The 23,581-nt window shown below is 47.1% G+C and overlaps 1 protein-coding gene across 3 annotated transcripts; it reads right to left on the bottom strand.

Moving 5' to 3' along the window:
- Window positions 1–278: 278 nt before the first annotated feature.
- Window positions 279–23,360, bottom strand: GJA5 (gap junction protein alpha 5). Of its 3 annotated transcripts, XM_082367989.1 has the most exons (3): window positions 16,382–23,360; window positions 14,601–14,700; window positions 279–3,737 (listed from the first exon to the last, which is right to left on the bottom strand). In XM_082367989.1, the coding sequence occupies exon 3, from the start codon at window positions 3,703–3,705 to the stop codon at window positions 2,629–2,631; it is 1,077 nt and encodes a 358-aa protein (XP_082224115.1). In that variant the 5' UTR covers window positions 3,706–3,737; window positions 14,601–14,700; window positions 16,382–23,360; the 3' UTR covers window positions 279–2,628. The 3 variants fall into 3 exon arrangements, with proteins under 3 accessions (XP_082224115.1, XP_082224114.1, XP_082224116.1); XM_082367988.1 differs by lacking the exon at window positions 14,601–14,700 and having other exon boundaries at window positions 16,382–23,353; XM_082367990.1 differs by lacking the exons at window positions 14,601–14,700; window positions 16,382–23,360 and adding an exon at window positions 4,984–8,737.
- Between the last annotated feature and the right edge of the window lie 221 nt (window positions 23,361–23,581).

The raw sequence follows: 23,581 nt of genomic DNA, 5'->3' as shown, positions 1-23,581 counted from the left end.
CACTTCTCTAAAACCTTAGACACTCTTTAAGGCTCAGGTCAGGTCTCTCCTCTTCTATGTAGTTTTTTCATATGTATCACTTCCTGGAGCCTTATAGTTCCTAGAATTGATAATCAATGAATTCCTATTTCATTCTATTCTAATTGTTTCCTCTATGTGGTTCAGTTGATCATCTTAGGTAGACTGTGAGCTCCATAAAGGCAAGTTCTGTAACCATCCCTCAACATCCCAGGTTTTCAAATACTATGTATTCAACATAGCAACAAAAATAATGAAGATAATAACAATAATAACCATTTAATGACAGACTATTATTTCCCAGGCACTCTGCTGTACTCTTTATAAATAGTATCTCATTTAACAACCTATGAGGTAGCTATTACTAGGTTCAGTTTACAGATGAGGAAACCAAGCTTCAGAGATTAAGTAGCTTGCTGGAGTCCAGCTGTAAATCAGCAGCTGGGATTTTCACGCTGGCATGTGTGATTCCAAATCTCTTTGCAATACTGATTGACTGATGACTGGCTCCAAGTGCTCCCCTCCCCCACCAAGTCTGCCATCCTTCTCTTGTAGTCACAGCATGAAAGGGACACAAAGGAGAGATAAATGTAGGGCCAGACTTTATTAGGACAAACTACACATATTATTTCCTTTTTCCTTCCTGAAAGCCCCATCATCAGGACTGATCTCACAGAATTTCTAATCCAGGAACACTCATTTCACAAAACAAACACACTTCAGAGATGGAAGGAAAGAGAGTCTTTTTTGCTTTGTTTTGGAGAGAGAGTCTTAATGCCAGTGCCAGAGAATAGATTAAAAGGTGTCCCCTCCAGGGATCTGGGATGACCAGTCATTCTTCCCTAAATGGCATCTCCGTCAGCTTCCTCCACCCCTCTACCCTCATCCTTCTCTCCACCCACCAATAACAACCAAGTATCAGCAGAGGGGCCCAGAGATGGGCAGGTGGGGCAGAGGCTGAGCCTCCTTCTGAGGCTTCAGCCTCCTCTGTCCCAACCTCTCAGACCTATCTATTTAGGTTAATGACACTGAAAACAGCGAGGCTCAGCCCCTCTGCCAGGCATCTGGAGGAAAGGGCAGGAAGACACAAGTGTCTCTAAGGCATGCTTTCCTTACTTCAGGACTTCCCTCCCCTTCACCCACCTTATCAGCATATACATACACACACAAACACACACATGCATCTTAAAAACTGTCTCCCTGTAAGTTTCAGCATCCACTTCTGAGCATCCTTTACCTTCATCCAAAATGGCAACCACCTATTACAGATGGACTGAAGAGAGAAACCTGGCCAGTCCCTGGGAAGGCAGGGCTTTTCTGTAGTCCCCACTGCTTTTTTGGCAGTCTCATTAGGAGCACTGGGGAGATACAGGCATCTCTGTGCTCTTAAACAAGGGCCCTGCCAAGAGAGCTGGAGATTCCCTTTCTGCTTTCATGCCCCTGCTAAATCCTCCAGGGAAAGAGAGATATGGGGGCCTCCATAGTTGTCATCACACCTCCTCTTGGCACTCTAAGTTGGCAGTCAGCAAGGGAAGCAAACAGGAGGGGAAAATCGTTTTCCAGTATTTTCTCTCCTTTTTCATTTTTATCTTCACAGCAGAATTATTTTTTTTTTCCCAAGGGGAATCTGAGAAGCACAATCCCCTCTTTGTTTTACTAAGACCTGGGGAAATTCCACTGGCCTCCATGGCTGGTGATCTGGTCAGAATGTGAGAGAGGACGATGGCTTCTTGGGCATTCTGGTCAATAAGGTTTTTAGGGGAGCACTGGATGGACCGCCAAGGGAGGACTGGAAGGGATGGTTTCTACCATCAGGTTGAACTGTAAAAGAGCTGCAGGTTGATATGTGGTGGCAGGAAAGCCAGTGGGGTCAGTGTGCACAGTGACTCCCGAGGAGAGCTTTTCACCCCCCTCCCCGGGCTGGCTGTACACCCTGGCAGAAGGAAAAGCTGCAACATCACCAAGGTGAGACATTTGCCAGAGGTGCATACCAAGGCACTTGTAAAGTTGAGGCTGCTGGTCGAGGTCTAAGGACCTCTTTTTAAGTAAGACTGGGTGGAGGGAGGGGCAGCCAAGGGCATCCCATGGCGACCTGACCACCACCCCAAGGTACGGTCCAAGGAGACAACAGATTCAAGAGCACATCTAATGCAAGTTCCTTGATTCATGCTTGTTGCTGGCCGGGAACTTTGGGCTCTTCCTTGCAGGAGGAAGGGTGATCGGGTCAAGGACGCCAGAGGGGCTTAGAGAATCCATCTGGTATGTGGCTGGTATGTAGACAGTCATCCTATCCCTCTGGCTGTCCCTCCCAGGTCAGATTTGCCATGGTCCCCGTCCCTTCCTCTATCCCATTCACTGAATAATATGAAAGGCTTCACTGAGGATTCTGAGTGGAGGGTGGTGGAGCCTGGGTAGGTAATCATGTCTCTTACTGCACCCACAAAGACCTGGTCATAGCTTCTGGAAAAAATGAGCAATGCCATTGAGATCCAGGGCCCAAACTGAGTAGAGCAGTGATGAGAACGAGAGAGATGGGGTCAGAAGGGACACACCTTCTCTCTCTGAGCCTCCTTTGTTCCCACCTGGTCCTGGTTCCACCACACTGGTGGGTCACACTGATAGGTCATCTGACCTGGCCTTGCTGCTGGCCTTGCTGAGACGGCGCTTGTCACTCTGGTAGCCATGGGGGAGGCGGTGACCTGGAGAGCCTTCATTGGGTACCTCAGGCTTCTGGGCATAACGGATATGAATGAAACCGTCTCCAGGAATCTGCTCCTGGCCTCGCACTTGCTCAGTGGCCAGGTTATCTGTGTTCTGCTGAGAGGCCATCTTGTTACTGAATGGATTGAAGAATTTCCCCCCGGGGCCATTCTCCAGGCACTGATTGAAGTCAGGGGGTGGTGTGCAGCTCTGGACTATGCGGGCAGAGGGACCAGGAAGCTGGCACTCAGCCATGCCCTGCTGTGACTTGACAAATCGCTGTCTGATCTTTTTCCAGCCCAGGTGGTAGAGTTCAACAAGGCTGAGGAAAAGGGACAGTCCGGCCACAGCCAGCATAAAGACAATGAAGACATTCTTCTCCGTGGGCCGGGACACATAACAGTTGACAGGATGGGGGCAGGGACTCCTGCGGCAGACATGCAGGGTGTCCAGGAAGATGCCGTAGAGGAGGTACTGGCCCACAATGAAGGCCACCTCCATGGTGGTGCGGATCAGGATGCTGCAGACGTAAGTGTTGAGCAGACTGCCCCGGAGGGGAATCCTTCCGTTCACTTCTTCCCAGCAGGACAGCTCCGTCTTCTCGGCCACTGGGTACTCGTAAGAGGCAGCGCCCCGAACCTCTTTGGCCCTCTCGCCCTCCCGTAGCTTCCGCTTCTCCTGCATGCGCACCGTGTGCACGGCGTGGCCCAAGTACACTAGAGACGGTGTGGAGACGAAGATGATCTGCAGCACCCAATAGCGAATGTGGGAGATAGGGAAGGCTTGGTCATAGCAGACGTTCTCGCAACCGGGCTGAATCGTATCGCACTGGAAATCAGCCTGCTCGTCCCCCCAGGAGGACTCGGCAGCCGTGCCCAGCACCAGCATGCGGAATATGAAGAGGACGGTGAGCCAGACCTTACCGATCACCGTGGAATGCTTGTGTGCTTCCTCCAGGAACTCTCCCAGGAAGCTCCAGTCACCCATCTTGGCTCAGCAGAAGACAGACGCCAAGACTCCTGCAAATGGGACAGAGAGAAAAACAGAGGGATGCTTTGTGCAAACATCTGGAAGGTCCAATCATGCTCTGTGATTCCACTGACCCATACCAATGCGTTCCTTAAAAGAGCGCAGCTTAGAAGTCAGATTCACCTCAAAAGCTCTCTTCCTCCTCCCCCACCCCAGCAAAAATGAAAGAGAACACTCAAAGTAGTCATGATAGCAAGATTAGAGCATGATTCCCACGCTTTAATGGATCTAGAAATCACCTGAGCTGTGTGTTATAACGTGGGTTCTGTGCTGTTACCTCCAGAGATTCTACTCCAGGAGGTCTGGGATGGCCCCCAGGAATCTGGATTTGCAGCAAGCAGCCTAGGTTATTCTGAGGCAGGCAGTCCAAGGACCTCACCCGAGAAACACTGGAGTAGTGGAAAGGACACAGGACAGGAGCCTGCAAATGTGACTCTGGACATTTACCTCACTGAGTCTGTTTCCTTGTCTGTAAAATGGGACTAGCTACACCAGAGGATTTTGAGGGTTAAATGAGATGAGGTATGTGATATGCTGAAAATCATAATTCACGTGTTCCATATGTTTGAGCTGCTGTCAGGTGGAAAATATATATATATATTTTTTTTCTGACTCCAGAGGCCAGAACTAGGTGGAAGAGAAAAAGGAGAAGGTGGGAGAGGCAAATTTGGCCCCTTAGGAGGCATTTTCTGTTTCTATTTCTATTTCAGTAACAATCAGAGCCATCCAGCATGGGCCAACTCTATCGGGAGGTGGCAAACAAAACCATTCAGAGGTTTCACAGGTTCCCCCAGCTGGTTAGCAGCTGGCAGTGTTGGTCTACACTTCACTGCAGTGCAGCCGTTCCAGCTGTACAGCTCAGCTCAGCTTGTCTTTCTGCAGACAGAAGGTACCCACACACAGACCTGCTCACCCACACATCCAGAATAAACGCCCCAAACCTTTAAGTCCCACACAGAACCTTCCTTCATCAGGTCCTGGCATGCTTCTTCAGCCTCATTTCCTGCCAATCCCCTTCAGTTACCTTTGTCGTGTCCAGCATGCCAAGTCCTGGAAGGTCCCCAAATGCTCTCCTCTCAACCACCTCCTACATGCTCCCTCACGCCTAGCTGAATCCTATTTACCCTTCAAAACTTAACCCAGTCATTGCTTTCCCAGCCCTCCCTGCTTCCTCAAGCTGGGCATCTTCAGCTCTGTGGTGGCCCTGGGGACACTCAGTCCTCTGCTAGCACTTGCCATCTTGTTTTGTGATCCTCTGCCTGTCTGTGTTCTTCCAGTAGGAGCTCCTTGAGAACAGGAATTCTCTTGTCCTCTGTACCATCATCACCCGGCCCAGAGTGGGTACTTAGTAGATCTTAGTTGAGTGAATGAAGGAGGGGGTGGCAGGCACTGCTGTTTTCTACCCAGTGGCAAACCAATCCCCTGTTCCTTGCCGTGTCCCATAAGCAGGGTGAGAAGGCCAGCTATCACTTTCTCAGCCTCCACTGCAGTTAGTTCTGGTCTGTGAGGTGTGGGGAGAGTCTGATGTGGAAGGAGTGCTCTAGAAAATGTTTTTCCATCCCCCAGTAAATAGAGCCTCACCTGAAGTCCTCTTCACCCCCACGACTTCCTGCCTGTGGACAGTTTGTGTGAGTCAAGATGCCTGAAGCTTCCCAGAGAATCTCAGAAATGCCAACCAGTGCCCTGAGGCTTCTGAATCAACTCTTGAATCTTCTACCTCCAGAGTTCTTACTTGATGAACAATAAATGTCCTTATGGCTTAAGTCTTTAATCAACCAGTCCTAATCAACAGAATGACCAAAAAAAGGGGGGGGGGGGAATTGAAGGTAAATATTCTCTTCTTGGAATCTTAAAACCTCGGATTCTGATGGGACCTTAGAGGTTGTCAAGTTCAAACTTTAACCTTCACATCTTTGCTGCCAGTGTGCCCCTGATTCCTATCCTATCCCGGTTCCTATCTGTATGCATATGAGGAGGGACAGGGAGAGGTTCCATGTTTCACGGTCTAGGCTTTGGCTTCTGAGTTGATACCTTGACAGAGACCAGCCTCCAGGCTCTGTCTTCTCCCAGCCCTCCACCCCCCAACCCTGAGAGTACACAGAGTCCCTGGGAATGAGAGAGTCCGTGAGCAAGCGGAGAGGGCCTTATCTCTGTTCCCTTCCATATCAAAGACCCTTCCAAGTCTTGAGCCCTTTCCTCTGGTTTGTGATCAGACATTTGCCCTTTTCCTCACATGATGAAGGGCCCCCTCCATCGCCTCCAAAAGTGGAAAATTGTGGAGCGTTAGTCCAAAGGGAAAATGGCTGATTAGATAAGAGTCTGAATGGTCTGTGATCCCTTCTGGGCACGTGTACAGTGTTCAGCACCTTCAGGGTCATCAGCACACATGTGAAGGCCAGGATGTGGTGAGTGTCAGAGAGAAGGGAGGGAGAGAAGGGGAGAGAGGAGGAGCAAAAAGTGGGAAAAGACAAGGGGGAGTTGGAAATGGGAAAAAAGAGACCCTGTAACAGTTAAGGGAAGTCAATCTGGGGGTTAGCTAAATGGAGTTCAAATCCCTGTGAATATCTGCTGAGCTTGGAGAAGTTACTGGATCTGTGTCTCAATTTCCTCACCTGCGAAATGGATATACTATTATTTAGCTCATAGAGTATTATGAGGTGATATGTAGAAAGCACTTAGCACAGTGCTCAGAATATAAGAACTGAATAAAAGGTAGCCATTACTAGCAAGGAAAGTGGTGGGGAAGGACAGGAATAGGAGAAAGTGGAAAGTAGAGAGATGTGCATTACCAAGAAGAGAGAAACAGATGGAAGAGAAGAAGGGGAGAAAGCCAGAGGGAAAGAGAAATGGCAATCAAAAAGAAACAAAAAGAAAGAGAGAAACAAATGTTATATTCTTCCAGGATTTGGGGCAAGTTTTCCAAACTCTCCTCAATCCCTGAAGATTTTTCCCTTGATCTTCTGACTCTGTCACTCATTCCTGGCAAGTCCCCAAGGAAATATAAAAATAGCTCAAGGCAAAGAATGTGATGCTTTGGTCTAGTTCTGCCAAGAGGCTTGCCTGCTGACTGCCTCACTTGTAGTCCAAGGAGGCCCACCTGGAAGAAGTAAAACACAGGTACAAGAAAGGAACATCGCAGAATATCAGAAAGACAGTCTTAGGATGCCTCATCGGGAGAGAACAAGAGAAACTAACCAGCTGGTGAGGTGTGGGCTAGGGCAGACCCCGTGGGCCCTGGCAGCAGTATATAAGGTGAAAAACCTCTCGTTTGTGACATCCTGGATGACTCAAACAAGGTCAGAGAAACTTAACATTGCTATCATGTACCAGCTGCTCAGCTTATAATATGAAAGGTCCCCGGCTGAAGTCAGTTTCCCAACACCTCTGGGTCCCTTTGGACCCCCGACAACCTCAGCCAAAGAAAGTTGTAGATTAGACCCTCATTGAGTTTTCTGGGTGTACAGCACATAAAACACTTTGTAGATTATTATCCATTTCTTGGCAGGAAGTGTGTTAGGAGGGGCAAAGGCAGCTGCCCATGCCATGAATAAGTTCTGTCAAATAAAAATGGTAGTATACCCCACTGCTTTATCTGTGACCTTCACTGGCTTCCTACTGCTTATAAAGTCCAAACTATTTAACTTGCACTTGAGACCCTCCACAGCACAGCGTCATCCCATCTATTTCCGCTGTTCCCCTCACATACTCAGTACTTAAGCTACACAACTCCCCACACGTGTGTTCACGGCCCACGATTTCTCACCTCTTTATCTTGGCTCCTCATGTTCCCTCTGCCTACGATGTCCTTCCCTTTCGTTCATTCATTTAATAAGTTTGTTGAGTGGTTACCAGTTACCAGGTATCACGCAGTGATGATGGCACTGAAGATGCAGCAGTTAAAAAGACAAGCAAGGAGTCCCTGCCTTTACTGAGCTTAACTGCCTTTATTTCCCTTAATTAAGGAGAGAGAACAAACACACAATTGCAATAAAGCACGATGTGTGTTAACATTAGGGAGGCACAGGGGGCTATGGGAATGTAAGGCAGGTTGACTCCGGTTCAGGGTGGGGCCAGGGCCCTCCATAGAGCCCTGGGTAATTGAATTCTACAGCCCTTTGCAAGTGATGCAAGCTCTGAAGTCCCCAAGGAAAAGGGAGATGGTCCCTAGAACCTGGACAAGAACATCCCAATTCTGAACGTTCTTTACCCCAAGACCGTCCACATCCTGTTTCAATGTGTCATGTCCTGGGATAAAGCAAAAATTTTGGAGACGTCATGAGGGGACGTGTTTGGTAATAGTAACATTACACTTGGATAAGAGGGAAAGGGCCAAAGGAAGGTTTCTGTGCATAGTGAGCATGAATCATTTTATTCCTTTACTGCATGTATTATATGGCTAGAAATAAAATTCAGGGTCTACGTTCCCAATCCAGTGCTCCTCCTTGTGTAGGCACTGTTGCCGCCCTAGGCAGGCAATGTTTTTAAAGAAAACCAATTTAGAGCAACCCAAATTAACATGAACTCATAGCCAGCTCCTTTTCCTCTGACCCCACAGATCTAGGTGGAAATGGAGAAGTCTTCTCAGATTGCTCTCATCCCTCTTTGATGTCTCCCGAACTCTGAAGATGCTAAATTACCATCCAGCAGGCAGGATACATTCCCACACTGGGTTATATGCTGCCTTACACTTGTTCTCCAAAAACTTCTTGTCTATCAGCCAACCCGCAAGTATTTTTTCTGAGTCCCTACTATGTGTCTACTACTGTTCTGGGTACTGAAATAATACCTCACGGGTCCCAGGCCTGGCAAATACTAGGCACGCAACGGTATCTGTTGGATTAATAAACAAATCAAGCATGACTCCTGCCCTCAAGGATTTAACGGCTTTTTCCCTCAGATGGGTAGTAGACTTCTCAAAGTCAAAAGCCTGTCTTCTGCTTTGTATTCTTATCGCATTAGGTTTTCTCATTAGGTGCATAATAAATGCTTTCTTTTTCTTTTTTAATTAATTAATTAATTTATTTTTGGCTGTGTTGGGTCTTTGTTTCTGCGCGAGGGCTTTCTCTAGTTGCGGCAAGCGGGGGCCACTCTTCATCGCGGTGCGCGGGCCTCTCACTATCGTGGCGTCTCTTGTTGTGGAGCACAGGCTCCAGACGTGCAGGCTCAGTAGTTGTGGCTCACGGGCCTAGTTGCTCCGCGGCATGTGGGATCTTCCCAGACCAGGACTCGAACCTGTGTCCCCTGCATTGGCAGGCAGATTCTCAACCACTGCGTCACCAGAGAAGCCCATAAATGCTTTCTTAATGATTGAAAAAAAAAATGTTTGGTCTAGCAGTAAGATTGCATTACCTCTGACAAAGCCCCCAAATGGGGTGGGGACGTAAGGCACCACGCTCGGTAGTCACCCTGCTCGTTGCAGTCCTTTACTAATGGCTGCAGCGTAAGCTAGACAGGCTGCAGGTGACAGGTGCGTCACCCAGCACACAGCTGAAACTGCACCCCTGTCTCTCCTGCCCAAGAAGGCATGTTGCAAGTGAGCAAGAAGCTACCATGGGGATGCCTTGAAAATTCTCTTCCTTCTGTTGATTCTAGTTCTGTCCTCTGAAACCAAATATAACAGCCCTTACAACATACTATTTGACAACAATTTCTGTGTCCCCCCAAGTCAGCAGCTGGGCCTTGGGTTAAATTGTAAAACCATTGGGATTTCACACACCTAAGGAGAATTATTTGCTCTGCTGACTGTGTATTATCTCTCCAACTCAACCCTGAGTCCTTGAAGACAAGCCCCATAACCATTCATCACTGGATCCTCCCCCTGAAATCGCCCTACCCTCTCTTCCCCCTTATTGCTTAATATCGTACCCTGCACCTGATAGGTTGATTCGTGTACTTTTTAGAAACAACAGTGGATGAATGACAGCATTCAGGTCACTCAAAACACCTAATGCCACTAGAGGCACCTCCCTGGGAAGCTGGCCTAGGGACACCTGCGCAATGACTATGGTGACCAGGACACCAGGGAGAGAAAAGCCACTGAGCGGTCCTTCTGCCCATGAGAGAGTCCTCCACTTGGCTGAGCAGGGCTGAACAGGTCTAGAGCAGAGACTTGGTCACCATGGGCTATTCCTTCTCTGCCTCCCCCACAGATCACTGGGAAACTCACCCAAGTTTGTCAACATTAGATTTTAAGACCACTCTGCAGAGGCTGAGTCTAATTCTGGACAATGACACATGTACTGGATAGTATCTAACAGACCTCTGGTTCTCAATAAAGATTGTTATTCACAGTAATAACAACAATCCCCTGGGCCCGTGCTATAATTCCTCTCACCATACAGTGGAATGCGGCAAGGGCAGGGTTGACTTGCTTCCCAATGAAGAGAATTCTGTTGTGAAAGGACCCAAAGGGCCTCACTTAAAGGATGCCTTAGACACAGTATCATGTCAGTGCAGCTCAGTTCAGAAAGTGTTTATGAACCCCAATGCTACACCAGACATCAAAGGTGGCTTTATAAAGTGAAGTGCCAACTATAGCCATCATCTCGGAACTCTTTTGGAGCTTATTCATTAATGTACATTTTTCTAATTTTCCCTCACCCCAGTAGTTTCTCCCTACAATGGATATGTAGGGAGGATTACATGAGAGAGTGGTCTTGAGCCTCAGCTACCTCATTAATCTTTATTATCCTTCGAGATTCTCAGCTTCATTTGTTAGTTTACCCAGAGTTACACAAAAGAGAATTTGAATCTAGGTGATAATAATTATAAGAAAAGCTAACACTTATTGAGACCCTTCTATGTGCCAGACACTCTGCAAGTTTCTTGATATATATATTCTCATTTGATTCTCACAATAATTGGAGGAACTAGGGACTGGCCCCGTCCCCTTCTTACAAGGCTCAGAGACGGTGTTTTGAGCAAAATCGCTTGAGGATGACTTGCTAGTAAGTGGTGAAGTTGGCATCAAAGCCAGCTGTTGTCTTTCCTGACAGTGATGGCCCTGCCTTAAGAACTGTACTAGATTCTATCTAAATCGCCTTAAGTTCCTTTCTTTGAAAATCCTTACTCACCAAAGGCTGGCCTCTTTTACATAAGATAACTGCCACAGGGATATTTGTGAGATAACTGTTAGAATAGGGAGTGGATTTGTGCATGGTTAAGGGTAATTCTTACATTTAGAATTTTCATTCTTTTCCTGATTTAGGTTTGGGGTAGCTACTTCAACCAGATAGATGTATGATATACCTACAGCTACTGAGTTGGGCAGTGTGGGCAACTTTCTCAGAATGAGAAGTCCAGAGGGAGCCTGCACCCCTGAACCTTGACCACTAGAGAGGAGAGAGGGAGCTAGAGATGAGAGAGAGGGAAAAAGAGACAGATGGACAAGATTAACTATCACTTTAGTTTTCCTGCTCCTCCAGCCAAGGGCAGATAATTAACTCCTCTTTAAATTTAATTATTTGATTCTGGCAAAGAGAGAGTGGTCCACTCAGAGATCATGCTGGCCGGCAGTTGTTTCAAAGCCAAGGAGGTAGAAGGGAGCAGGCAAAGTAGAGAAAGAGAATTATGCTAGGATAAGTAATTTTCTTCTTAAAAAGTTAGAAGGAGACATATTTACAAGGAATGGATGGGAGGGGCTGGCAAATGGAGATATTCAAATACAATGAAATATCAGGAGGTCTTTATAAATTACCGGAAGGGGTTGATTAATACCTATGAAGTTATTAATGAAAATTATGTTTATGAAATGCTTTATTATTTCCAACATCTTGTCATTGATTCATAGTACAGTAGAGCTAAAAGGAATCTAGGGATCAATCGAACTCAACCCCTTATTTCTGTACAAGATGAAGACAAGGGTCCAGGGAAGTTAAGTAATCATAATAACAGATATCACTAAGTTGAGTGTTTTCCATGTGTGAAGCATTTTACAACTATACTTTCTAACCCTTACATGACATTAACATTACTTTCTAACCGTTACTTCAGCCCTGCTGGGAAAGCAGTATTATTCCATTTTACAGCCGAGAAAACTGAGACTCAGAATTTAAGTAACATGTACGGAGTCACACAAGTAGCAAATGCTGCATCAGGGACTTGAACCCGGTCTGCCTGGCTCCTGCCTTTCTCTCTGTGTCTCTTAAAGGGAAAGGAAAGCAAAGAGGCCCTAGGACTGATAGGACTGACAGCTGGTGACAAACCTGTGACCAGAGCTCCAGTGTCTTAACTCCCCAAGCAGATCTTTTCCCGTAAGAGGCCCAGGGTTTTTCCTTTTAGCCTCTGGCTTGTTGACTGGCCATCCCTTGCATAAGCTGTTCCTAGAATTGACGACCACGTGGAGGCCCTCAGCCCAGAGTGGTCAGGATTCCCAGACTCTTCAGCATCTGCCACCATTTGGCCAGAATTCACATATAGAAAGTTATTTCCTTTTTTAGCCAGTAAGTGTTCTTGGCTGCGGCAGTGTCGACTGCCGGGTTCTTGGCTGGCCAAACAGCAGGCTCTGGTGTTCCATTGATGTCAGGTCGTAACAAGAGCAATGGGAACAGAAAGAGTTAGGTGGTGGGACTCGTGGTTCCTAGGAAGAGTGGGATTCAAACCTTGCTTCCATCACCCTCTAGTTGTGTGACCTCAGGCAAGTAACATAACCTCTCAGTTTCCTCTTCATCTGAAAAAAGGGGAATGTTTACTCATGGGGATTAAACAATGTGTGAATAAGTGGAAACATCTAGAACAGTAATTGGCACATAGTAGACACTCAATAATGTTAGTTCCTTGTTTTCTTTTCTGCCATTTCCAGTAAAAACTCCTCTCAAACTTGACCCAACTAGTCAACTTGATGCAGCATTTGACATGCAGCAGGCCGGTTAGAGGCACACAGCAAGGACGCCCTATGTGCCACCAAGTGGGGGAGGGTGACTATCAGAGGTGGGGAAAACATGGGCAATGGGAAGGATATTAATTTAACTCTAAATCAGTTATTTCACTAGGTGGAAAGAAGAGAGGCGGGGTGGAGAGGAAGGGAGGTATAGAGTCCCACTCCAATCAGGCCCCTCGTGTTCTCGTAATTGGTCGAGCCTGCCCCCAAACTTTTCTTTAACTCGAGCTTTGGGGCCTGGAGATGGACTCCACATGAGTCCATACTATAAAACATGTGCTTCATATAATTCCCTCCTTCTGAGGAGCTGCAGCACTTTGGAACCTGATCACCAATCCAAAGGCATGTCCACCTGTGTAGGTTTGAAGCTGGCTCAGTTCTACTTGAAAGAGAAATAGGAGGTTGTCTACTCTGTGATCTGAGGAGAATAGGCATCCTGACCCCTAAACACACCTGCCCTCTCCCGAAGTCCTGAATCATGAAGATGCCAGGTTGGATTAAGATTCTCGAAGTCCTCTGTGGACAAGAGCCTCAGAAGAGAGGCTCTTTCTGGTTCCAGCTATTTCTTTGTGACTCTAGTCAAGACATTCCCCCTCCCTGAGCCTGAGTTCACTCATGGGTAAAACTAAGTGGTTGAGCTGAATGGTTGCTAAGGCCTTTTCCAGCTCTAAGTTAGAACGTCTGGGGAGTTTGTGACTTGCCCAGTTGCGATAGTATGGCGAATTTGTGGCAAAGCCAAGAGGCGAATCCAGATATTCTGACTCCCAACTTAGAGGTCAGCAAAAGTCAACCCAGGAAAAAAAACCTGTGGTCATAAAAACCAAGCAGTACCTTCTCAGGATTTCATGTCATGGTGAGCCTTCACTGTGGAAAGGCCTTTGCATCAAATGAGACTCAATTCAAAGAGACTTGGACTGAGCACCAGGTGACCTGGATTCCACTCTATTGTTCTGTTGTTCGTTGAGCACTTACTATGTGGTAGCCATTTAAAATACATTATTTTATTTAATCTTCAGAAAAACCTTACAAGGAAATTATTTATTATTAACCTCTTTGACAGATGAAGAAACTGAGGATTGGAGACATTAAATAATTTTCCCAAGGTTTACACAGCTGAAATTCTAACCCAAATGTGATTCCAGATGCCTAGGCCTTTCCTTCTGCCTTACCCCTGAATCAGATAAACTCTAAGATCCCTCTGTGTTATTTCAATACCTCTGAATCTGAGACCTCCTGACTCCCTTTCCTTATGAAGGGGGGTGGATTATTGAAGGCTGAATTTTTCTTCCCCATGATTTGCTAACATGTCAGAAACAATTGATTCACAAAGTGGCATCAAGCTGTCATTTGCCAGGAGCCAGCAGCTTCTGACTGTAGAAAGGAAGTCACCTTCCTTCCTAGGAGAACTGAAGCTTTCCTGGGAAAGTGGGCATCTCTCCCCTTCAGTCAGTTCAATCCTGGAGCCCAGAGAGGAACCAGTTCAAACAGAGAGTTGCTGGACTCCCCGGTGGGGGAGATCTTTCCTGGGACAGAAGGCAGAGCCTGGGCCTTGGGTCTCCCTGGCCCTGAGGACTGCAGGTCTTCTAATTCCTGTCCTGACTGATCCACACAGACAGGCTCCCTGCCCTGTGTTAACTGGCTGGGCCCAGAGGGGGGATCAGCCAGGACCCAAGAGGCCAGGCTGCCCTGTGATAGCCCGGCTGGCTGCGAGAGCCCAGAACCCTCCGCTGCATGTGCCCCCCACCAGCCGGCGGAGATGAGGACGAGCAGGTGGGCAGGTGGTGTCACTGCCAGGAAGCAGGATTATAGAGATGCTGCCATGCAAGAAGCAGGGAGGTTTGGGGAGGAATGGAGGCTCAGAAAACACAGCCAAGGACGGAAGGCAGAAGAGCGCTAGCTGTGAGTGAACAGAGCGGGATGTTCTCCCAGCTGAACTGGCCCTGACTCACTGTGTCGTCTCCAGCAAGTCACTTGCCTTTTCTGGGCCTTGTTTTCCTTATTTGTCAAAGAAGAAGTTGACTGGCAATCTAGGAGACCTCTTCCAGCTCTAATGGCCTAGGACGTTAGACCAGTACCTGGCAGGGGAACAGGAGCGAGGCAGTTAGGGGACAAGAACAATAGCCAGTCTCAACAGCCCAGCAAGAACATCTCTGGGGTTCCAAGCCAGCGGCCAAGCTGGGCAACACAGCTGTGTTACTGCCATGGGGCTCTGAACTTCACGAGTCTGGGGGAGGGGATGCGCTGAGGGTGCCAGTTTGGAAGCCGGGAAACACACGTCCCGGTACTGCCTGCCATATGCCCAGTGGTCACCGGAGCTGCTCTACAGCTGCTGAGTGAGGAAAAGGCTTGGAGGGTCAGCGAGGGGAGAAGGTTCCGGACAGCAACGCCACCGCGGGGAACCTGGCCGGAGGGTGGAGAGAGCTGTCCCGCGAGAACAGGGTCTGGGCTGGGCTGTGACTCCAGGGTTAGTGGGTGGAAGAGATGGAGACCACTTGGCCTGATGATGTGAGAGTTAGGCTAGGATGCTTCTAAAGACCAGCTTGTGTCCCCAGCCGTGAACCCACCACCCCAGGCAGATGGGGGTGGCCTTGGTCTCTTCTCTGTTCAGTGTCACTGGCTTCCTCCCAGGCCTCCCGACTCCCTGCCCGGTGCCCCTCACGCTGCCCTTCCTTCTCTTAGGCCAGTCGGAGCCGGTGTGCCAGAGCTGTGCTCAGGAGACAGCCCAGTGAGATGCTGAGGAGTCAGAAGCAGAAACTCCTCCATCACGACAGGATACGGAGAGGGGGGACGAAGGAAAAACTGAACAAAGGCACAGTAAGGATGTAAAATCCTGTGTCAGCCTTCCCTTTTGTAGTGGTTCTGAGGTGCATGTGAGCTAAGGAATCTCAGCCTTGGACAGTGTTACTGCTGAAGGGAACCAGAGGGATCCTGCTACTTCAAACCTTTCATTTTATAGATGAGGAAACTGAGGCCCAGAAGGAGAAACTGTCTGGCCCAAGGTCACACAGCCCCTCAGAGAACCAGAGCCCAGGTCTCTTGGGCCCTGAGTCCGGGCTCCTTTACCACATGCTTGGAAGGGAGATCAAGGGGCTGTCAGGAACCTTCCTGCCCTGCGCCCAGGAGGAAAGGAGACCTTCCAGTGGGCACCTCTCCCCGGCTTCCTCTCCGGGTCTCACCAGCCTCTTTCCTCCAACAGCAAGTGACCAGATTGCTCACAATGGACAGCGGGGACATGATACTCCGCAGGAAACTAAGCAGGGAATATTTTTAAACCATCCAACATGCCCTAGGGGGAAAAAAATCAAAACACTTTCCTAGATGCTGTGGAAAGCATTTCAAAAAGAATTCCAAGCCTAGAGGAAGCATGGTAAAACAGCGATGGCTTGGGTTTTTAAAGGGCCAATTACAATCTTCACAAAAGTGCCTGGAAATGACCTGGTGTCCTGCTTGTAAGATGCCCCTAGAGCATGGCGCATCTGTGAGAGGTAGATGGACGGCAAAGGCCCTCCACTTGCATTTCTACAGCTCCTTCTAAATCGAGTAAGTGATTTATCTGCTGCTTCATAAGCTGTTCTCTTTAATATACCCAAAGCTCACCATCACAGGGACTGGTGAGAGGGGTAGGGAGGAAACCCACAGGTGCAGAGAGAGAGCTTTGCTGTGATCCAGCAACAAGGCTGGAGATTCAAGGCTCTCTCTCTGCCTCTCTCCCATCAACTGGTAGTTTTATCTCTTAAAATTCAAGTTTCCCCTTACCTTCCTCTTTTCCTCCTGTCTGGAATTCCAGTTGGCTTCTTGGTTCTCTGGCCGCCTCTCCCCCGCTGCCCACTGTTCCTTGCTCTCCAGCCTGTCGGTCGTTCCCCTCCCACCCTCTTTTTAATCGCTATCTGTCACCCTCCCTCCGCCCACTTCTTCCTACTCTTTCTCTCTCCTCCCCCTTCCCCCTCGAGATCCCTCCCTCCCCTCTCTCTCTTGTGCTCCTAGAATCTTTGCTCATTTAAAAAGTTTTCTCCCCTCTACCTCCTTGCAGCCTCTCCTCACCGCGTTCTCCCCAGAAGGAGACTGAGCCCTCCTCCTCCTTCCCCTCTGCCCTGCCCCTGTCATTGTCGCCACAGTCCTCGAGCTGGCCCCCTCTCCCTCCGGCTGGTGGTGCACCGCTTCCCTAGCCTTTGCCTGCTCACCCTCTGCCGGGCCACTTTCCTGGGGCGTCAGCGGGAAAACTGGCACTACCCTGGAGATCCCTCTTCCCCATCCTTTTCCTGTCGTCAGAAAGAAAGAGTGCCCATTCACAGAGCAGGTCTTTTGGGGAACCTCTACTATGCCCACACGAGTGAGCTGAGGCTCACAAATCACAAGCACCCACACCCAGAATAGACACCAGAGGTAACCTGAATGCTCAAGAGGGCAGGGAGAGGGCATCTCCACTGCCCAGGACTACTTTCTCCTTCTCCTCTAATGAAAAGAGAGTGCTTTCTATGTGCCAGGCACTGGGCTAGGGGTGAGAGAGATATGGATATAGATATAGATATAATATTTTTATTTCACTGAATCATTCCAATGTCCAGTTCTCAAGGTAGACATTTCTACATTTCACATTTGAGGAAACTGAGGTTCAGAGAAATCGTGATCATGGTAACATGATCATGGTGACCCAGTTAGTAAACGGGAGAGTCCAGATTAGAAGTTTTAACCAATGCCGAAAGTCACCTCTTTGCTCTTTCCACAAAAGCATATAGGCCTCCCAGCTGGAACTGAGCTGACGGAAGTAAGGCTGTCTCTTATTCAATCACATGCCACAGGTGGGCAAATTTGGAAACTGTGAGGCATCTCTACCCTCAAGCTCCCCTCATTCTCAACTCCTTTCCTCAACTCCTCAACTTATGTGCTTAGCCATGGACCCAGTTAGACTGTGATAAAAGTCAGCAACAGAGATGACCACGAGCGGACTGAAATCAGACAAACCAATGACCAAGAGCCCACAGATTGTGAGAGCTGGAAGAAAACCCCAGAGATCATCTGGGACAGCCAGGAAAACTGAGGCCCAAAGACTCAAGGCCACTTGTCAATGTCACACATAGTACATGGCAGAGGCAGGACCAGAACCCAGGTCCATTCCTTTGCTCCACATCATCACGTTCACATATATTCACAAATATTCCAACAGCCTGCAAAACTTTGTTTCTTTAGTGGGTGATATTTTTCATGGGTGAATAAGCTTGGGGTCAGCAAGAGGGGAAAGAACATGGGGCCAAATTTCCTGTGTCTAGGGAGACAGCAGCCCTGCTGAAAACAAACTCAAGATTCTTGATTCCTTAGCCAGAGTTTCCCCACCTTTTTTCCTATGTAGCTTCAGAGCAGATGCTGGTGCCAGACTGTCTGGGTTTGAATCCTGTCTCTACCACTTACCAGCTATGTAACAGTGGGCAAGTTAGCACAAACTCTATGCCTCTTAGTTCCCTCAACTGTAAATTAGGGATAATAATAACTACCTCCTAGGGTCATCATGAGGACTAATGCAGATGTGTAAGGCACCTGGAACAATGTCTGGTACATGGTAAGTGTTGTGGCTGTGACTGCAAAATACAATACAATACAATACAATGCAATGCAATGCAATGCAATGCAATACAATACAATACAATGCAATGCAATGCAATGCAATACAATACAATGCAATGCCTGCCTCCTCCTGCCTGTACTTGCCATAGCTGGTGCAAACTCCTGGGATAGAATTCAACATGTGAAACATAGGGAGCCCTGGTGATATCCAGTTTCCTCTCCAAAGCAGAGATTTTCACCACGCTATGGCTTTGTCCTTACATCTCAGTCACTCTAAAAGGCTGCGGGTTCCTGGGAATACCTTATTGTCTTCAGCCAGGAGATGGCCAGTTAAAGAATCCGTAAGTCTCAGTTGAAGGATAATCTGAGAGTGGGGAAGTTTTAGTGGAGTATTAACTCCTAGATCATCAGCTGTCAAAGGAGGGTCCAGCTGAGGGCGTGGCTGAAGATGAAGGGAGAATGCCATTTTCCTCTGAGTGCCCAGAAGGGAAGAATTGCCGAGATGTAGGTACACCCAAGATCCTGGAGCAAGTACAGGGCACAGAAAATAAATGTTTCCACTCTGCTTAGCAGGTAGAGAATAAGACAGTGAAGAAACTGGATGGGTTGCTAGAGGTGATCCAGGAAGTCCAAGTAAGTGCTGAGAGAAGACTGAGTTCTTGCACTCAGATCATCCCAACTCAACGAAGTCGAGCAGCCCTCCAGCCAGGTACTCTGCTCAAGATGGCATCTAGGACAGAATGTATTTTATGGCCCAAAGCTAAGCTGCTTTGGCAAGGTCTTCAGAACTCTGGTTTATTCCTCACCATAAGGCCTCTGACAAAAGTTGGGAAACTTTTGTCATTTGGGCTATAGATCCAAGGTGATTGTCTAAAGGGGCTGAATCTGGCTATCACCACATATTAAGAAGGATGCCATGAGCAGATGCCTGATGCCCCAGAAAAGAAGGTGTAGGCAAAGAGCCAGGGGTGGGCACGGAGGTTCTGTCATGTCCTCCCCTTCATTCTCATGTTCAGCTTAAGAAAGGGTCTTAGGGGTGCCAAGGTCTGTGTTCCACTCATTAAAAAATATGGAGAACTCAGAGGATTTAGAGAGGAAGCCAAAATCTGGTCAAAGAATACCTGTAAGGAAAGCTGTAGAAGTGAGATGGCAAAATGGACTTCATTCTACGTTCCCCATATGCTAGACTTTGTGCTAGGCACACTTCACATTATTGTACTTGGAGAGGAAAAGACAGAAAGATGACCTTCTAAAGCTCACTTGAACCATCCATCAGGGTCTCCTGGATAAGAATTCATTGGCCACTCCTATGGGCCCAGCTTATGCTAAGTGGGAGGCAAGACCATTCCTTGTCCACAGGAAGCTGACATTCTAGTTGCAGAGAAGAGCTATTCAGACAAAACAATTAGTATAAATGACAGTATCTATATGTATTTGTCCTCAATGCATAATGATGTAATAAACTGTTAAATTATGTAAGGAAAAGTCATTTGGAAAACAGATTCATATAGAGCAATGTCTTTGCTGTGCTGTAATGAAGGGGAAAGGGAAAGGCACATTTACTGAAGGCCTTCTATGTACCAGGCATTCTCACCTCACAACACTGCAAGTTAGATACTATGTTATTATTTCCATTCTACAGAAAATAAAATTCAGACTCAGAGAAGTTTAGCAACTTGCCCAAGATTATTCAGTTAATAGGTGGAGAAAAGGTCTGCCTGATGCTAAAGGCCAGGCACTTTCTCCCCATGGCTGTAGAGGAAATTCTCATGAAACCCGTTTATCTGGTCAGAGAGGGGAGCACAGGGCCCTCCAGCTGGGAGCAAACAGGCCTGCAGATGGCACAAGAAGCCCTAGCAGGAGAGATTGTCTTTGACCATGACTGTGAGGGTGGTCCTGCATCATCTGAGATTTCCAGGAAGAGACACAGTCACCTTTTCTACGAGTCTTTTAAAGGTGGCATTTTGAAAAGTGCATCTTTTTTGCATCTCCTTATAGACAAGAGGGCAAGTGAACAAACCTTTCAATGTCTCTTCTAGCCAATGAATCTCTGACTCTATGAGTTTCCTTCCCAAGACGCTGAGGTCCAGATGTTTAAAGAGCCACTTCCCTTAGTGCTACAGGATAAAGCATGCAAATAAGTTCTGCCAGCATCTACATGCGAGAGTGATGAGTCCCCCCAACCCCTGCCTCATTGGAGGGTATAAATGGGTAATTGGAGCCCTGGTATGTGGGCTGAGGTCACACTTTTCTGCCAGTGGAGATTCAGACACCACAAGCATAAGCTGTCCCCTTTAAGACTTTTACTTTCCAGATAGTGGCTAAAATGGGCAAGAACACCCTGTTCCAAGAAGTAGAAAGCAAAAGAAACACAGACTTCCTTGCCCCTGGTACTCTGGCCTATGAACCTACTCTCCACACATCTCTAGTTTTAGCCCCAAAGAAAAGGCCTAAGTCACATCCATACCTCTTCTTGGACTTAAAGCAGATGGGACCTTTTGGGTTCACAAATTGAACTCTGTGGTGGGCTTGGGCCTGCGCCTCCATGGAAATGAGAAGAGGAGGAGGAGGAGGGGGAATCCAGTATCAGCCAAGCCTGATTCTCTCCCACTGAAGTCAGGACATGAAGGCAACAGCTGGATGCAGCCTCACTGGGGCTCTGTGAGTACCAGGTCCAAGGATTGCATCCCATGACAAAAATTGGGACCTTCCTCTGGGAAATCTTAGAATGACATTTGTCCTCTAGATCTGAACAGAAGTCCTTGAAAGCAAGAAGACTGGGAGTCTTGTGATATTTTAGTTGAATTATAAGCAGTGACTAGAGTGTGCAGTGTATACTCGGAGCACACCTCTTTCCCTTCTAACAAATGATGCATCCTTGGTCTACCCCCACCTACCCGCCTCACAAGGACTAAAAAGGGTTTGCTTCACCTTTATTTTGAAAGATGTTTTCAGTCAAGTCCAAGATATGGTGCTAGGTGATCTATTGGTAAGTCTCTTAAAATACAAAGTCAAGAAACGTTCCGTCAAATATGCCATTAACACAAGTGCCCTGAGACAAATCACTCCAAAGTAAAGGTATTTCCTTCCATGTAAAATAGAGATACAATACCCCAAGCCTGTCTTAATAATTTAGCCAATAACATTCAAAACCGAATTTAAGAGCAAAAGTTTTACATCTCCTCCCAAATTAGTGTCTAGATTCAGCTCTGGCTCCTGGGGTCAAGTTATTAAAGAGGAATAGAGGCATTTAGAAGATTAAGACTATTCCCTGTTTTGTTTTGTTTTGTTTTCCCCAAAGGTTAGTCTCACATTCAGTCAGCTAAATACTCAAGGTAGAATAGACAGAACTTGGGGCAAAAAAACTTGTGGTTAGAGTGCTTGGGTTCAGATCTCGACTCCATTCAGCAGCCGTGGGACCTCTTTTGCCATGTGGGGACCCATTTGGAACCTCAAAGTTGGTATGAAGATTATTTTAAGTTGAAGACATTTGAGATTCATCAAAGACAGAAAGAAGCCTTCTTGGAGCTTCCCTTCTTATCTGACTAGAAGCAGCAACTTCTGGGAAATGAGGCTACTATAAATCCCCTCTCCAGGGGACTTTCATGGCCATGAAGAAGATGGAAGGACCACCCTACTTGCATAAACGAACATTATCAGGGAGTTTCATGGCCATGAAGAAGATGGAAAGACCACTCTACTTGCATAAACAAACATTATCACAAAGTTTCTTTTTTTTTTAAACCTCTTGTTGGTTTTTTTAAAATATTTATTTATTTTTATTTATTTATTTATTTGGTTGCGCTGGGTCTTAGTTGAGGTTGGTGGGCTCCTTAGTTGTGGTATGCAAACTCTTAGTTGCAGCATGTGGGATCTAGTTCCCTGACCAGAGATGGAACCCAGGCCCCCTGCATTGGGAGTGCAGAGTCTTAACCACTGCGCCACCAGGGAAGTCCCTAATCACAAACTTTCTTATCTCCCATTTGGTCTCCTAAAAACCTATCTGTCGTTTCTAAAGAAACCTATTTATTCCTCCTATAGAGGTCTTTACTCCACCCCTCTCTTCCCTAAATTAAACATATAAGCCTCTAACTTTAACCATTTAGTGAGCTAGCTACTTTTGTTAGCTCCCCTATGCATATGAAAAAAATCACTTTTTCTGCTCTTAGTCTCTTTTGTGAGTTTAATTCACATGCCCCCAAATTACTGAACCTAAAGGACAGAGGACAATTTTTTTTTCTCCTTGACAGCCACATCTGGCTCACTTTTAAAGTAAGGATAATGCTAGTATCTACCAAACTTATAGATTAGTTATGAAGATCAAATGAGATGTATATCATGTTTGACATATAGTGAGTGCTAAATAAATATTCTCTCTCACACATATAGAATACATGGAGAGAGGTAGACAGATTGATAGATAAATAGATATAGATAGATACATACAAACATACAGCATACTATGAATCATGTGTCCTGAAGATGAAAATTAAATTATAGGTGGGAAACTACTTTGTAAAGAGATAAAAGATTAACAGTGGAACATGGTGTTATCACTATTATAATAGTTATAACTATTATGGCCACCTTTAAGCAAGGCCACCAGATATGGCCATGCAGGTTGTGCACGGCGCACATCCAAAAGTGCCATTCACATGTTACCTTCCCTTTGTCCCCGAGAGCACGTGACAACTGCTTTCCAGGCAGACTTGTACTTCCCTCACAGCATCCTCCTCCCAGAGTCTCAGGAACAGCACCTGCTCTGTAGAGTCATTCATTCACTAATCATTAATTCAGTGAAGGTATACTGAGGACCTACTATATGTGAGGACAGAGCATACAAAGATAAATGAGATGCAAGTTGTGGCCTGATGTTCCGCATGGCTGGGAGACAGCCCAGTGCACCAATAAGCTGAACGCAGTGTAATGAATGCAAAAGTGAGCAATACGTACAAAAGAAGTACAAGAGGTTAGAGGGTTACCAGCTTTCCTTCTAAGTGGTGGTAGTCGTGGGGTTGGGGGCATAGTGGTAATCAACAGTAGCAAAAAGTGAGAAAGTCTACTTCCCTTCAAAAATAAAAGTCCCAGGACTACCCTGGTGGTGCAGTGGTTAAGAATCCACCTGCCAATGCAGGGGACACAGGTTCAAACCCTGGTCCGGGAGGATCCCCCATGCCATGGAGCAACTAAGCCCATGCGCCACAACTACTGAGCCTGCGCTCTAGAGCCCAAGAGCCACAACTACTGAGCCTATGTGCCACAACTACTGAAGCCCCTGTGCCTAGAGCCCGTGCTCTGCAGCAAGAGAAGCCACTGCAATGAGAAGCCCATGCACCGCAACGAAGAGTAGCCCCCACTCGCCACAACTAGAGAAAGCCCGTGTGCAGCAACGAAGAC

Source organism: Balaenoptera borealis, assembly GCF_965194805.1.
Source record: "Balaenoptera borealis genome assembly, chromosome: 1".
In the NCBI taxonomy this organism is placed as follows: domain Eukaryota; kingdom Metazoa; phylum Chordata; class Mammalia; order Artiodactyla; family Balaenopteridae; genus Balaenoptera; species Balaenoptera borealis.
Note: the sequence above shows the minus strand (reverse complement) of the source record. Positions and strands in the feature narration are given on the sequence as shown.